General features: G+C 44.0%; 1 protein-coding gene across 1 annotated transcript in view; it reads left to right on the top strand.

Annotated features, from left to right (window-relative positions):
* Positions 1-3773: 3773 nt before the first annotated feature.
* Positions 3774-14686, top strand: part of PRKCG (protein kinase C gamma) — a gene marked incomplete at its 5' end in the record, with an annotated part of 29154 nt that continues 18241 nt past the window's right edge. The window contains 9 exons of the mRNA XM_083882121.1: positions 3774-3796; positions 3900-3974; positions 4056-4138; positions 4233-4458; positions 6069-6100; positions 7670-7752; positions 8873-8984; positions 11942-12073; positions 14281-14437. Coding sequence (XP_083738247.1) covers positions 3774-3796; positions 3900-3974; positions 4056-4138; positions 4233-4458; positions 6069-6100; positions 7670-7752; positions 8873-8984; positions 11942-12073; positions 14281-14437 — 923 coding nt within the window. The remainder of the gene's footprint in view (positions 3797-3899; positions 3975-4055; positions 4139-4232; positions 4459-6068; positions 6101-7669; positions 7753-8872; positions 8985-11941; positions 12074-14280; positions 14438-14686) is intronic.

Genomic DNA, 14686 nt, shown 5'->3' with positions numbered 1-14686 from the left:
ATTTTGGGGGGAGAAAAATTGGGATTTTAGGAGGGAAAAAAGGGAATTTTTGGGAGAGAAAAAAAGGATTTTTTTGGGGAAAAAAGGGATTTTAGGAAGGGGAAAAAAAGGATTTTTGGGGAGGAGGAAAAAAAAGGATTTTAGGAAGGAAAAAAATGGGAATTTTGGGGGAAAAATCGGGATTTTTGGAGGGGAAAAATGGGATTTTTAGGAGGGGAAAAAAGGGATTTTAGAGGAAAAAAAAAGGGATTTTTGGGGAAAAAAAAAAAGGATTTTAGGAGGAAAAAAAAGGGATTTTTTTGGAAAAAAAGGGAATTTTGGGGGGAAAAAAAAAGGATTTTTTAGGGTGGTTTGAGGGGGGCTGAAATTTCTCCCACCCCCCAAAATTTGGGAATTTTGGGAGAAAAAAAAAACCAAAAAAATCCCCAAAAAAAGGGCGGGCCCGGCCCCTCCCCCACCCCCCCCCGACCCCAATTTTGGGCCCCTCGAGGGGGGTGGGGGGAGGGGTGACCCGTCCTCATTTCCCGCCAAAATTTAGGTCCGGGGAGGCTCCTTTGGGACCCGACCGAGATTTTTTATTTGGAAATTCCCAAATTTAGCTCCAGAGCCCCAAATAAAAAAATCCTCCTCCCAAGTGACGCGGCCCCTTTAAGAAAAATCCCGCCCGCCGCGCCTCATTTGCATAGCCACGCCCATTGCCGCAGGGCGAGACCACGCCCCCTCCATAGAAATCAATGGGGAAATAAGCCACGCCCCCTCCATAGAAATCTATTGGCGCTTAAGCCACGCCCCCTCTATAGAAAGCAATGGGCGTCTAAGCCACGCCCCCTCCATATAATTTAATGGGAGTCTAAACCACGCCCCCTCCATAGAAAGCAATGGGTGGTTAAGCCACGCCCCTCCATTAAAATCAATGGGCGTCTAAGCCACGCCCCCTCCATAGAAAGCAATGGGAGTCTAAGCCACGCCCCCTCTATAGAAAGCGATGGGAGTCTAAGCCACGCCCCCTCCATAGAAATCAATGGGAGCCTAAGCCACGCCCCCTCCATAGAAATGAATAGACGCATAAGCCACGCCCCCTCCATAGAAAGCAATTGGGTTAAGCCACGCCCCCTCCATAGAAAGTAATTGGAGCCTAAATCACGCCCCCTTTAAGCCACGCCCCCCTCAAGGCCCTTCCCCTCATTTGCCGCAATGCCGAGGCCACGCCCCCTCGCTCTCTAAGCCACGCCCACCGCGCTAAGCCACGCCCCTCTCCGGCTGCCGCGGGGCCCGGCCGAGTGTCCGAGTGTCCGTGGGGCTGTCCGAGTGTCCGTGGGGCTGTCCGAGTGTCCGTGGGGCTGTCCGGGTGTCCGTGGGGCTGTCCGGGCTCGGCAGTGTCCGTGTGTCCGCCTGGAGTGTCCGTGGGTCTGTCCGGGCTCGCTGTCCGTGGGTCCGGCCGCGTGTCCGAGTGTCCGAGCGGTGGCCGGAGGGTTCAGGTCAGTCCTGGGGGTGGGGGGGGGTTAGTGTGAGCCCGTGGGTGTGTCCGTGTGTCCGTCTGTCCGTGGGTGTGTCCGTGTGTCCGTCTGTCCGTGGGTGTGTCCGTCTGTCCGAGTGGCCGTGGGTGTGTCCGTGTGTCCATCCCTGTGCCCACCCCCATGTCCAGCTGTGGGTGTGTCCGTGTGTCCATCTGTCCATCCCTGTGTCCACCCTAATGTCCACCCCTCTGTCCATCCATAGGTCTGTCCGTGTGTCCATCCCCATGTCCATCCCCGTGTCCGTGTGTCCATCCCTGTGTCCACTCCTGTGTCCATCTGTGGGTCTGTCTGTCCACCCCAGTGTCCATCCGTGTGTCCATCCTTGTGTCCATCCCCGTGTCCACCCCTGTGTCCACCCTTGTGTCCATCTGTGTCCATCCCCATGTCCATAGGTCTGTTTGTCCACCCCTGTGTCCACCCCCATGTCCAGCTGTGGGTGTGTCCGTGTGTCCATCCCCATGTCCACCCCAGTGTCCATCCCTGTGTCCACTCCTGTGTCCAGCTGTGGGTCTGTCCCCGTGTCCGTGAGTCTGTCCCCATGTCCATCACTGTGTCCACCCCAGTGTCCACCCCCATGTCCAGCTGTGGGTGTGTCCCCATGTCCACCCCAGTGTCCATCCTTGTGTCCATCCCCATGTCCAGCTGTGGGTCTGTCCCTGTGTCCACTCCAGTGGACACCCCTGTGTCCATCCCCATGTCCATCCCCATGTCCACTCCAGTGTCCATCCTTGTGTCCACCCCCATGTCCAGCTGTGGGTGTGTCCCCATGTCCACCCCAGTGTCCATCCTTGTGTCCACCCCCATGTCCAGCTGTGGGTCTGTCCCTGTGTCCACTCCAGTGGACACCCCTGTGTCCATCCCCATGTCCATTCCTGTGTCCATCCTTGTGTCCATCCCCATGTCCGTCTGTGGGTCTGTCCCTATGTCCACCCCAGTGTCCATCTGTGGGTCTGTCCCTGTGTCCACTCCAGTGTCCACCCGTGTGTCCACCCCAGTGTCCATCCCCGTGTCCACCCCAGTGTCCATTTGTGGGTCTGTCCCTATGTCCGTTCTTGTGTCCACCCCCATGTCCGGCTGTGGGTGTGTCCCTGTGTCCACTCCAGTGTCCATCCCCATGTCCATCCCCATGTCCATCCCCGTGTCCATCCCTGTGTCCATCCCCATGTCCGTGGGTCTGTCCGTGTGTCCATCCCCGTGTCCGTCCCCATGTCCAGCTGTGGGTGTGTCCGTGTGTCCACCCCAGTGTCCATCTCTGTGTCCATCCCAGTGTCCCTATGTCCACTCCTCTGTCCATCCCCGTGTCCACCCCTGTGTCCATCCCAGTGTCCATCCCAGTGTCCACTCCCGTGTCCGTGGGTCTGTCCGTGTGTCCATGTGTCCACCCCTGTGTCCAGTCCTGTGTCCACCCCATTGTCCACCCCAGTGTCCACTCCCGTGTCCGTGGGTCTGTCCGTGTGTCCACCCCAATGTCCATCTGTGGGTCTGTCCATCCCCCCTGAGGGTTTGTGTCCATGTCCACCCCAATGTCCATCCCTGTGTCCACTCCAGTGTCCAGCTGTGGGTGTGTCCCTGTGTCCGTGTGTCCATCCCATGTCCCTGTGTCCACCCCAGTGTCCGTGTGTCCACCTCTGTGTCCATCCCTGTGTCCGTGTGTCCACCCTGGTGTCCGTGTGTCCGGCCACGGCTCTGTCCTTGTGTCCATCCAGGTGTCCACGAGCCCGTGAGACCATCCACGCCTCTGTCCAGATGTCCAGGTGTCCAGCCAGATGTCCAGGTGTCTGTCCAGGTGTCCAGGTGTCCATTCAGATGTCCAGGTGTCCAGCCAAGTGTCCAGGTGTCCATCCAGGTGTCCATCCAGATGTCCAGGTGTCCAGCCAGGTGTCCGTGTGTCCGGCCACGGCTCTGTCCTTGTGTCCATCCAGGTGTCCACAAGTCCGTGAGACCGTCCACGCCTCTGTCCAGCTGTCCAGGTGTCCGTCCAGGTGTCCAGGTGTCCATCCAGATGTCCGTGTGTCCGTCCAGATGTCCGTCCAGGTGTCCATTCAGATGTCCAGATGTCCAGCCAGATGTCCAGGTGTCCGTCCAGGTGTCCAGATGTCCAGCCAGGTGTCCAGGTGTCCGGCCAGGTGTCCATCCAGATGTCCGTGTGTCCGTCCAGGTGTCCAGATGTCCAGCCAGGTGTCCACGGGTCTGTCCAGGTGTCCGTGAGTTTGTCCCCGTGTCCGTGTGTCCATCCAGGTGTCCATCTGTCCATCCATGGCCTTGGCCGAGCCGGAGTGGTCAGTGGCCGGAGTGTCCAGGTGTCCATCCAGGTGTCCAGATGTCCATCTGTCCATCCAGGTCTCTCCCTCACCTTTCTCTCTCTGTCCACTCTCTCCCCAGGTGTCCATCCGTGTGTCCAGCCATGGCTTTGGCCAAGCCGGAGCAGTGGTCAGTGGCCGGAGGAGTGGCCGGAGTGTCCGGCCATTGTCCAGGTGTCCATCCAGGTGTCCGTGTGTCCATCCAGGTGTCCACCTCACCTCTCTCCTTTCTCCACAGGTGTCCATCTGTCCGGCCAGTGTCCACCCAGGTGTCCATCTGTCCATCCATGGCCTTGGCCGAGCTGGAGTGGTCAGTGGCCGGTGTGGTCAGTGTGTCTGGCCATTGTCCAGGTGTCCATCCAGGTGTCCGAGTGTCCATCCAGGTGTCCATCTGACCTCTCTCCTTTCTCCACAGGTGTCCATCTGTCCGGCCAGTGTCCGTCCAGGTGTCCAGCCATGGCCTTGGCTGAGCCGGAGCAGCGGTCAGTGGCCGGAGGAGTGGCCGGAGTGTCCGGCCGGCCGCTGTTCTGCCGCCGGGGGGCGCTGAGGCACAAGGTGGTGCACGAGGTCAAGAGTCACCGGTTCACGGCCAGGTTCTTCAAACAGCCCACCTTCTGCAGCCACTGCACCGACTTCATCTGGTCAGTCGGTCATCTCAGGGGTCATCTGGGGGTCACCTGAGTGGTCATCTGGTCATTTGGGGTCATTGGGGGGGTCACACACCCGAGTGGTCACTCCTGTGTCCATCCAATATGGCGGTTCTTTATGGCACTGACCCTTCTGCAGCCACTGCACCGACTTCATCTGGTCAGTCGGTCACCTGGGGGTCACCTGAGTGGTCATCTGGTCACTCGGGGTCATTTTGGGGTCATTTGGGGTCATTTGGGGTCATTTGGGGGGTCAAACACCTGAGTGGTCACTCCCAATATGGCGGGTTCTTTATGGGACTGACCCTTCTGTGGTCACTCCAGATGGTCAGTGGGTCACCTGAGGGTCACCTGAGTGGTCATCTGGTCACTCGGGGTCATTTTGGGGTCATTTGGGGTCATTTGGGGTCATTTGGGGGGTCAAACACCTGAGTGGTCACTCCCAATATGGCGGGTTCTTTATGGGACTGACCCTTCTGTGGTCACTGCACCGACTTCATCTGGTCAGTTGGTCATCTCAGGGGTCATCTGGGGGTCACCTGAGTGGTCATCTGGTCATTTGGGGTCATTGGGGGGGTCACACACCTGAGTGGTCACTCCCAATATGGCGGGTTCTTTATGGGACTGACCCTTCTGTGGTCACTGCACCGACTTCATCTGGTCAGTTGGTCACCTGGGGGTCACCTGAGTGGTCATCTGGTCACTCGGGGTCATTTTGGGGTCATTTGGGGTCATTTGGGGGGGTCAAACACCTGAGTGGTCACTCCCAATATGGCGGGTTCTTTATGGGACTGACCCTTCTGCAGCCACTGCACCGACTTCATCTGGTCAGTTGGTCATCTCAGGGGTCATCTGGGGGTCACCTGAGTGGTCATCTGGGTCACCTGAGTGGTCACCTGGGTCAACTGAGTGGTCATCTGGTCACTCGGGGTCATTTGGGGGGTCACACACCTGAGTGGTCACTCCCAATATGGCGGGTTCTTTATGGGACTGACCCTTCTGCAGCCACTGCACCGACTTCATCTGGTCAGTCGGTCATCTCAGGGGTCATCTGGGTCACCTGAGTGGTCATCTGGTCACTCGGGGTCATTTGGGGTCATTGGGGGGGTCAAACACCTGAGTGGTCACTCTTGTGTCCATCCAATATGGCGGGTTGTGTATGGACCTGACCCTTCTGTGGTCACTCCAGATGGTCAGTTGGTCACCTGAGGGTCACCTGAGTGGTCATCTGGTCACTCGGGGTCATTTTGGGGTCATTTTGGGGTCATTGGGGGGGTCAGACACCTGAGTGGTCACTCCCAATATGGCGGGTTCTTTATGGGACTGACCCTTCTGTGGTCACTCCAGATGGTCAGTGGGTCACCTGAGGGTCACCTGAGTGGTCATCTGGTCACTCGGGGTCATTTTGGGGTCATTGGGGGGGTCAAACACCTGAGTGGTCACTCCCAATATGGCGGTTCTTTATGGGTCTGACCCTTCTGTGGTCACTCCAGATGGTCAGTTGGTCACCTGAGGGTCACCTGGGGGTCACCTGAGTGGTCATTTGGTCACCTGAGTGGTCATTTGGTCATTTGGTCATTTGGTCACTGTTTTTCTCTCCTCAGGGGCATCGGCAAACAGGGCCTGCAGTGCATGGGTGAGATGTGGCCTAAAATAGTATAAAATTTATATAAAATTTATTCCCAAAATTCCCAAAATTCACTAAAAAGTTCCTCAAAATTTTACTCAAAATTGTCTCAAAATTCCCCAATTTTTCTCAAGATTTTTACCCAAAATTTCCCCCCAAAATTCTCAAAATTTTACCCAAAATTGCCTCGAAATTCCTCAATTTTTCCCAAGATTTTACCCAAAATTTCCCCCCAAAATTCTCAAAATTTTACCCAAAATTGCCACAAAATTCCCTCAAATTTTCCCAAAATTTCTCCCCAGAATTGCCTCAAAATTCCCCAAAATTTTCCCAAGATTTTTACACAAAATTTTACCCAAACTACCCCAAAATTTTCACAAAAATTCACCCCAAATTGCCCCAAAAATCCCTCCCAAAATTTTACCCAAATTTTACCCAAAAATTCCCCCAAAATTCCCTCAAAATTCCCCAAATTTTACCCAAAAATTCCCCAAAAAAATTGCCTCAAAATTCCCCAAATTTTACCCAAAAATCCCCCCAAAATTCCCTTAAAATTCCTCAAATTTTCCCCAAAATCCCCAAAAAATTCCCAAAATCCCCCAAATTTTCCCCCAAATCCCAAAAAATCCCCGAAAAATTCCCCCAAAATCTCCAAAATTCCCCCAAAATCCCCCAAATTTCCCCAAATTTTTCCCCAAAATTCCCAAAAATCCCCAAAATCTTTGTGGGCGTGGCCAGGGCGATGATTGACAGGTTGGGGGCGTTGCCATGGAAACCGAGCCTGTTGCTCAGCAACGTTAAAAATAGAATTTTTGGGGAAAATTTTAGGAAAATTTGGGGATTTGGGGGATTTTTGGGGGATTTTTGGGGCAATTTGGGGAAATTTTGGGGATTTTTGGGGAAATTTTGGGGATTTTTGGGGAAATTTTGGGGATTTTTGGGGGATTTTTGGGGAAATTTTGGGGCAATTTGGGGGAAATTTTGGGGATTTTGGTGGAAAATTTGGGGATTTGGGGGGAAATTTTGGGAATTTTGAGGGTTTTGGGGGGAATTTGGGGAAAAAAATTGGAGATTTTGAGGGAATTTTGGGAATTTTTGGGAATTCGGGGGATTTTTGGGGGATTTTGGAGAGTTCTGGGAGGGATTTTTGGGGCATTTTTGGGGATTTTGGGGGAGATTTGGAGGATTTTTGGGTAAATTTGGGGGATTTTTGGGGCAAATTTGGGGCAATTTTGGGGAAATTTGGAGAATTTGGGGGGGAATTGGAGGAATTTGGGAAAATTGGGGGAAAATTTGGGTTTTTTGGGGGGAATTAGGGGGGATTTGGAGGAATTTGGGGAAAAATTGGGGATTTTTGGGAGTTTTGGGGATTTTTGGGGAAAATTTGGGGATTTTTGGGAGTTCCGGGGGGAATTTGGGGGAATTTTGGGGTTTTTTGGGGAAAATTTTGGGAAAATTTGGGGATTTTTGAGGGTTCTGGGAAGGATTTTTGGGAATTTGGGGGGGATTTGAAGGAATTTTGGGAATTTTTGGGAAAATTTGTTAAAATTTTATGATTTTTTCCCGTTTTTTTTGCAGTTTGCAGTTTTGTGGTTCACAAACGTTGCCACGAGTTCGTGACCTTCGAATGTCCCGGGGCAGGAAAGGGACCCCAGACTGATGTGAGGCCCCAAAATACACAAAAATCACCCCAAAATACCCCAAAATTCACCCCAAAAATACCCCAAAATTTACCAAAAAAATCCCCAAAAATTCCACCAAAAGTCGCCCGAAAGTCACCAAAAAAATCCCCCAAAATTGCCCAAAATTTGCCCCAAAAATACCCCAAAATTCACCCAAAAATACCCCAAAATTCACCCAAAAATACCCCAAAATTCACCCAAAAATACCCCAAAATTCACCCAAAAATACCCCAAAATTCACCAAAAAATTCACCAAAAATTCATCAAAAATTCATCAAAACTTCGCCCAAAATACCCCAAAATTCACCCCAAAAATTCCCCCAAAATTCACCAAAAATTCATCAAAAATTCAACAAAAATTCACAAAAAAATTCATCAAAAATTCGCCCAAAATTCCCCCCAAAATTCACCCCAAAAATTCACAAAAAATTCGTCCAAAAATTCAACAAAAATTCACAAAAAAATTCATCAAAAATTCGCCCAAAATTCCCCCCAAAATTCACCCAAAATTCATAAAAAAATTCGTCCAAAAATTCATCAAAAATTTACCAAAAATTCATCAAAAAATTCACCCAAAATTCACAAAAAATTCACAAAAAATTCACCAAAAATTCACCCAAAATTCAACAAAAAATTCGCCCAAAATTCAACAAAAAATTCACCCAAAATTCACAAAAAATTCACAAAAAATTCACCAAAAATTCACCCAAAATTCAACAAAAAATTCACCAAAAATTCACCAAAAATTCACTAAAAAAATCAGCAAAAAAATCACCAAAAAGTCACAAAAAAATTCACCAAAAATTCACCAAAAATCTTCATTTTTTCACTCAAAATTTCAGGATTTTTTCCCCAAAATCTCCAGAATTTCACCCAAAACTCCAAGACCCCAAAAATTCTCCTTCCAAACTCCCAAAAACCTCCCATTTTTTGGCCTAAAAAAATTCCATTTTTTCCCCTTAAAATCCCCATTTTTCCCCCTAAAAATGTCATTTTTTGCCCTAAAATCTTCATTTTTTCACCAAAAATCTTCATTTTTTTTTTCCAAAATTCAGATTTTTGCCCAAAATCCTTAAAATTTCCCCCATTTTTTCCCCAGGACCCCCGGAACAAGCACAAATTCAAAGTTCACAGTTACAGCAGCCCCACGTTCTGTGACCACTGCGGCTCCCTCCTCTACGGCCTCGTCCACCAGGGCATGAAATGCTCCTGTGAGTCCAAAAAAATGGGAATTTTGGGGGAATTTGGGGAAATTTGGGGATATTTGGGATTTTGGGGTGTTGGGAAAAATTTGGGAAAAAATTTGGAAAATTTTGAGGGGTTTTGAGGGATTTTTGGGGATTTTTTTCTTGATTTTTTGGGATTTTTAAATTGAATTTTTGGGATTTTTTAAATCAATTTTTTTGGGATTTTTTTATAAAATTTTTGGGATTTTTTAAAATAAATTTTTGGGGATTTTTTGGGGGGGATTTTTTTGGGATTTTTTTCTAAAATTTTGAGGATTTTTGGGGGGATTTTTTGAGGATTTTTTTTTTTTTGATTTTTTAATAAATTTTGGGGGGATTTTTGGGGGGGTTTTTTTACAATTTTTGGGGATTTTTTAATAAAATTTTGAGGATTTTTGGGGGGGATTTTTGGGAAATTTTGAGGGATTTATTTTGAATTTTAAAGGGATTTTTATTGAATTTTAAACCATTCCACCAGGGAATGAAATGCTCCTGTGAGTCCAAAAAAAATGGGAATTTGGGGAAATTTAAGGAATTTCAGGGATTTGGGGGGTTTGGGAAAAAATTTGGAAAATTTTGAGGGGTTTTTTGGGGGGTTTTGGGGGATTATTTTGATTTTTTTGGGATTTTTTCTTGATTTTTTCTTGATTTTTTTGGGGATTTTTTAATTGAATTTTTGGGGACTTTTTTCTTGATTTTTGGGGATTTTAAAACAAATTTGGGGGGGATTTTTTTTCTTGATTTTGGGGATTTTTTTCACGATTTTTTCTTGATTTTTTGGGGTTGTTTTTTTTTTTTTGTAATTTTTGGGGGATTTTTAAAATTTTTCGGGATTTTTTGGGGATTTTTTTACAATTTTTGAGGGGTTTTTTTACAATTTTTTGGGGATTTTTGGGGGGGATTTTTTTGCGATTTTTTCTAAAATTTTGAGGATTTTTTTGGGGATTTTTTTGGGATTTTTGGGGAAATTTTGAGGGATTTATTTTGAATTTTAAAGGGATTTTTATTGGATTTTAAAGCGTTTCACCAGGGCATGAAATGTTCCTGTGAGTCCAAAAAATGGGAATTTGGGGAAAATTTGGGATTTTGGGGTTTTTGGGGTATCAGGGAAATTTGGGAATTTTTTGGGATTTTTTGGGATTTTTTGGGATTTTTTTGGGATTTTTTGGGGGATTTTTTGGGGGGTTTTTTGGGGGTTTATTTTGATTTTTTGGGATTTTTTAATTGAATTTTTTGGTGATTTTTTCCTTCATTTTTTGGGGGGATTTTTTATAAAATTTTTGGGGATTTTAAAATAAATTTTGAGGGGATTTTTTGGGGGATTTTTTGGTGTTTTTTTTTTTTTTTTCTTGATTTTTGAGGGGATTTTTAGGGATTTTTTTTGAGGATTTTTTTGGATTTTTTAAATCAATTTTTTGGGATTTTATAAAATTTTTGGGATTTTTTAAAATAAATTTTTGGGGGGATTTTTTGAGGATTTTTGGGGGGATTTTTTGGGGGGATTTTATTGGGGATTTTGGGGAATTTTGGGGATTTTTTGGGGTTTTTAATTTTTTTTTTTTATTATTTTGGGGGGATTTTTTTTCTTGATTTTTGGGGGGATTCTCAAAATGTCATTTTTTTTGATTTTGATTCTCAAAATTTTAATTTCTCCGCTATTTTTTCCTCCTTTTCAGGCTGTGAGATGAATGTTCACAAACGCTGGGTGCAGACTCTGCTAAAAAAACCCAAAATCCAAAAAAAAAATCCCAAAAAATCAAAAAATTTCCAAAATTCCCCCTAAAAAATCCCCAAAATTTATGAAAAATCCCCTAATTAGAAAAAAAAAAATCCCCCAAAAATAAACAATAAAAAAAAATCATTGAAATCCCCCAAAAATCCAAAAAAAAATTTTAAAAATGTCACAAAAAATCACCGAAAAATCCCCAAAAATCGTCAAAAAATCCCCCCAAAAATTCCCAAAAAATTGCCAAAAAATTCCCAAAAAATTCCAGAACCCCAGAAATTCCCAAATTTATTCAATTTCTTTATTTTTTTCTATTTTTAGGCTGTGAAATGAACGTCCACAAGCGCTGTGTTCAGTCTGTGCCCAGAAATCCTAAAAATCCCCAAAAAATCCTTAAAAAATCCCCAAAAATTTCAAAAAAATTCCCAAAAAATTCCATAAAATTCCCCAAATCCCCAAACCCCAAAACAATTTGAAAATTAAAAAAAATCCCCCAAAAGCTTCCAAAATTCTCCAAAAATTTGAAAAAAAAATCGCAAAAAAAGCTTAAAAATTGAAAAAAGTCCGAAAAATGCCAACAAAAAATCTGAAAAAAAATCTAAAAAAGTTCTGAAAAATCTCAAAAAATCCCAAAAAATTCCAAAACACCCAATAAAGTAAAAAACCCTCAAAATAAAAAAAAAATCCATTTAAAAATTTAAAAAAAAAAACACAAAAAAAAATTGAAAAAATTCAAATAAAAATCCAAAAAAATGCCAAAAAAAAAGCCGAAAAAAAACCTGAAAAAATTCCAAAAAATTCCAAAAAAATTCCCAAAAATTCTCCAACATCCCCGAACCCCCAAAATTCCTAAAATTGAAATTTTTTTCTATTTTTAGGCTGTGAAATGAATGTCCACAAGCGCTGTGTGCAGTCGGTGCCCAAAATCCCCAAAAATCCCCAAAAAATCCTTAAAAAAATCCCTAAAAAATCCCAAAAAATTCCAAAAAAATTCCTCAAATCCCCAAACCCCCAAAACAATTTGAAAATTAAAAAAAAAAAACCCAGAAACTCATTTAAAAATCACAAAAAATTCAAAATAATTCAAATACAAATTCAAAAAAATGCCAAAAAAAGCCGAAAAAAAGGCGAAAAAAATTCCAAAAAATCCCAAAAAATTCCAGAATCCCAGAAATTCCCAAATTTATTCAATTTCTTTATTTTTTTCTATTTTTAGGCTGTGAAATGAATGTCCACAAGCGCTGTGTGCAGTCGGTGCCCAGCCTGTGTGGGGTGGATCACACGGAGCGTCGCGGGCGACTCCAGATCCGCATCCAGGCCCTGCCCGGGGAGCAGCTCCACGTCACTGGTAACCCAAAATTCCCAAAAAAAATTCGGGAATGATGAAAAAAAATGGTCAGAAGAATTTTTGGGGATTTCAGGGAAAAAAAACCCCGTGAAAATCCGATGAAAAATGGAAAAAAACAGGGCTGGAATTGCCCAAAATTAAAAAAAAAAAATTTGCAAAAACTTTCCAAAATTCAAAAAAATTTGCCCAAAATTAAAAAAAAAAAAAAAAAAAATCCTCGAAATTCTCCCCTAAAAATTCCCCAAAAAATTCGCAAGAAAATTCCCAAAAATTCCCCAAAATAATTCCCAAAAATTCCCCAAAAAATCACCCCAAGAATCCCCCCAAAAAATTAACAAAATCACTTCTAAAAATCCCCCAAAATTCCCCAAAAATTCTCCCAAAAACTCCCCAAAATTCCCCAAAAATTCCCTATAAATTCCCCACAAAAATCATCAAAAATTAAAAAAAAAAAAAATCCATAAAAACTCCCAAAAATTTCCCCAACTTTTGCTCTTTTTTTTCCGATTTTTTAAAATGAAAATCCACCCCAAAAAAATCCCTGGGAATGACCCAAATTCTTTGGGAATGACCCAAAATTCCACCTAAAATAACCAAAATTGACCTGGGAGAATCCAGGAATTCCCAGGGAGCAGCTCCACGTCACTGGTAACTGAAATTCCCAAAAAAACCTAAAAAAAAAATACAGGAATGATTGTGGGAAATCCAGGGAAAAAAAACCCCGTGAAAATCCGATGAAAAATGAGGGAAAAATGAGGGAAAAATGAAGGAAAACGAGGCTGGAATTGGCCAAAAAATCCAAATAAAAAGCCCCAAAATTAAAAAAACAAATTTAAAAAATCCCCCCCCCAAAAATTTACAAAAAAATTCCCAAAAATTTCCTGAAAATTCCCAAAGAAATCCCCAAAAATTCAAAAGAAAATTCTCCAAAAAATACTCAAAAAGTCCCCCCCAAAAAATTCCCCAAAAATTCCCCAAAAAATTCCCCCAAAAATTCCTAAAAATTTCCCCAAAATTCAAAAGAAAATTCCCCAAAATTTCCCCCAAAAAATCCCAAAAAAATTCCCTAAAATTCCCCCCAAAATTCCCCAAAAAAATCCCCAAAAATTTCCTAAAATTTCCCCCCAGAATTCCCAAAAAATCAAAAGAAAATTCCCAAAAATTCCCCCCAAAATTCCAAAAAAATTCCCAAAATTCCCCCAAAAAATTCCAAAAAAAATTCCAAACAAATTCTCAAAAAATTCCCCAAAAAATTCCCAAAAAATTCCCCCAAAAATTCCCCAAAAAATTCCCAAAACTTCAAAATAAAATTCCAAAAAAATTCCCAAAAATTCAAAACAAAATCCAAAAAAATTCCCCAAAAATTCCCCCCAAAATCCCCCAAAAATCCCATTTTTTTGCCATTTTTGGCCATAATTTTGTCATTTTTCATCCCATTTTCTTCTTTTTTTTTTAAATTTCTCCCCAAATTTGGGGAATTTCCAGTTGGGGAAGCCCAAAACCTGATCCCAAATTCTCAGATCCCAAATCCCAAAAATCCCTAAAAAATCCCATTTTTTGACCCTTTTTTTGCCATTTTTTGACCGTTTTTCGTCGTATTTTCGTCATTTTTGGTCGGATTTTCTTCATTATTTTTTTCCCCAAATTCCATTTTTTCTCCCCAAAATCTCATCCCAAATTCTCAGATCCCAATTCCCAAAAATCCCCAAAAAATCCTATTTTTTGACCGTTTTTTGGTCGTTTTTTGGCCGTTTTTCGGTCGTTTTTTGCCACAATTTCGTCATTTTTCATCCGATTTTCTTCATTTTTTTTTTCCCAAATCCCATTTTTTCTCCCCAATTTCCAGTTGGGGAAGCCCGGAACCTGATCCCGATGGATCCCAAACTCTCTTTATCCCAAATCCCAAAAATCCCATTTTTTCGCCGTTTTTCGGTCGTTTTTCGTCGTATTTTTGTCATTTTTCATCCGATTTTCTTCATTTTTTTTTTAAATTTCTCCCCAAAATTTGGGGAATTTCCAGTTGGAGAAACCCAAAAGCTCATCCCGATGGATCCCAAAAATCTCTCTAAACCCAAATCCCAAAAATCCCCAAAAAATCCCATTTTTTGGTCGTTTTTCGCCCGGTTTTCGTCGTATTTTCGTCGTTTTTCATCCGATTTTCTTCATTTTTTTTTTAAATTTCTCCCCAAAATTTGTGGAATTTGCAGTTGGGGAAGCCCGGAACCTGATCCCGATGGATCCCAACGGGCTGTCGGATCCCTACGTGAAGCTGAAGCTGATCCCGGACCCCAAGAACGTCTCGAAGCAGAAAACGAGGACGGTGAAGGCGACGCTGAACCCCGTGTGGAACGAGGCCTTTCTCTTGTGAGGAAAGGGGGGAAATATTGGGGAAAAATGGGGAAAAAATGGGGAAAAATTGGAGAAAAAATTGGGGGAAAAAACCACAAAAAATGGGGAAAAAATGGGGAAAAAATTGGGAAAAAATTGGGGAAAAATGGGGAAAAAAAGACAAAAAAATGGAGAAAAAAACCACAAAAAATGGGGACAGAAACCACAAAAAATGGGGAAAAAATGGGGAAAAATTGGGGAAAAATTGGGGAAAAATGGGGAAAA

Source organism: Zosterops lateralis (assembly GCF_965231275.1).
Source record: "Zosterops lateralis genome assembly, chromosome: 37".
Lineage (NCBI taxonomy): Eukaryota > Metazoa > Chordata > Aves > Passeriformes > Zosteropidae > Zosterops > Zosterops lateralis.
This window is presented reverse-complemented; position numbering and strand designations above follow the sequence as displayed.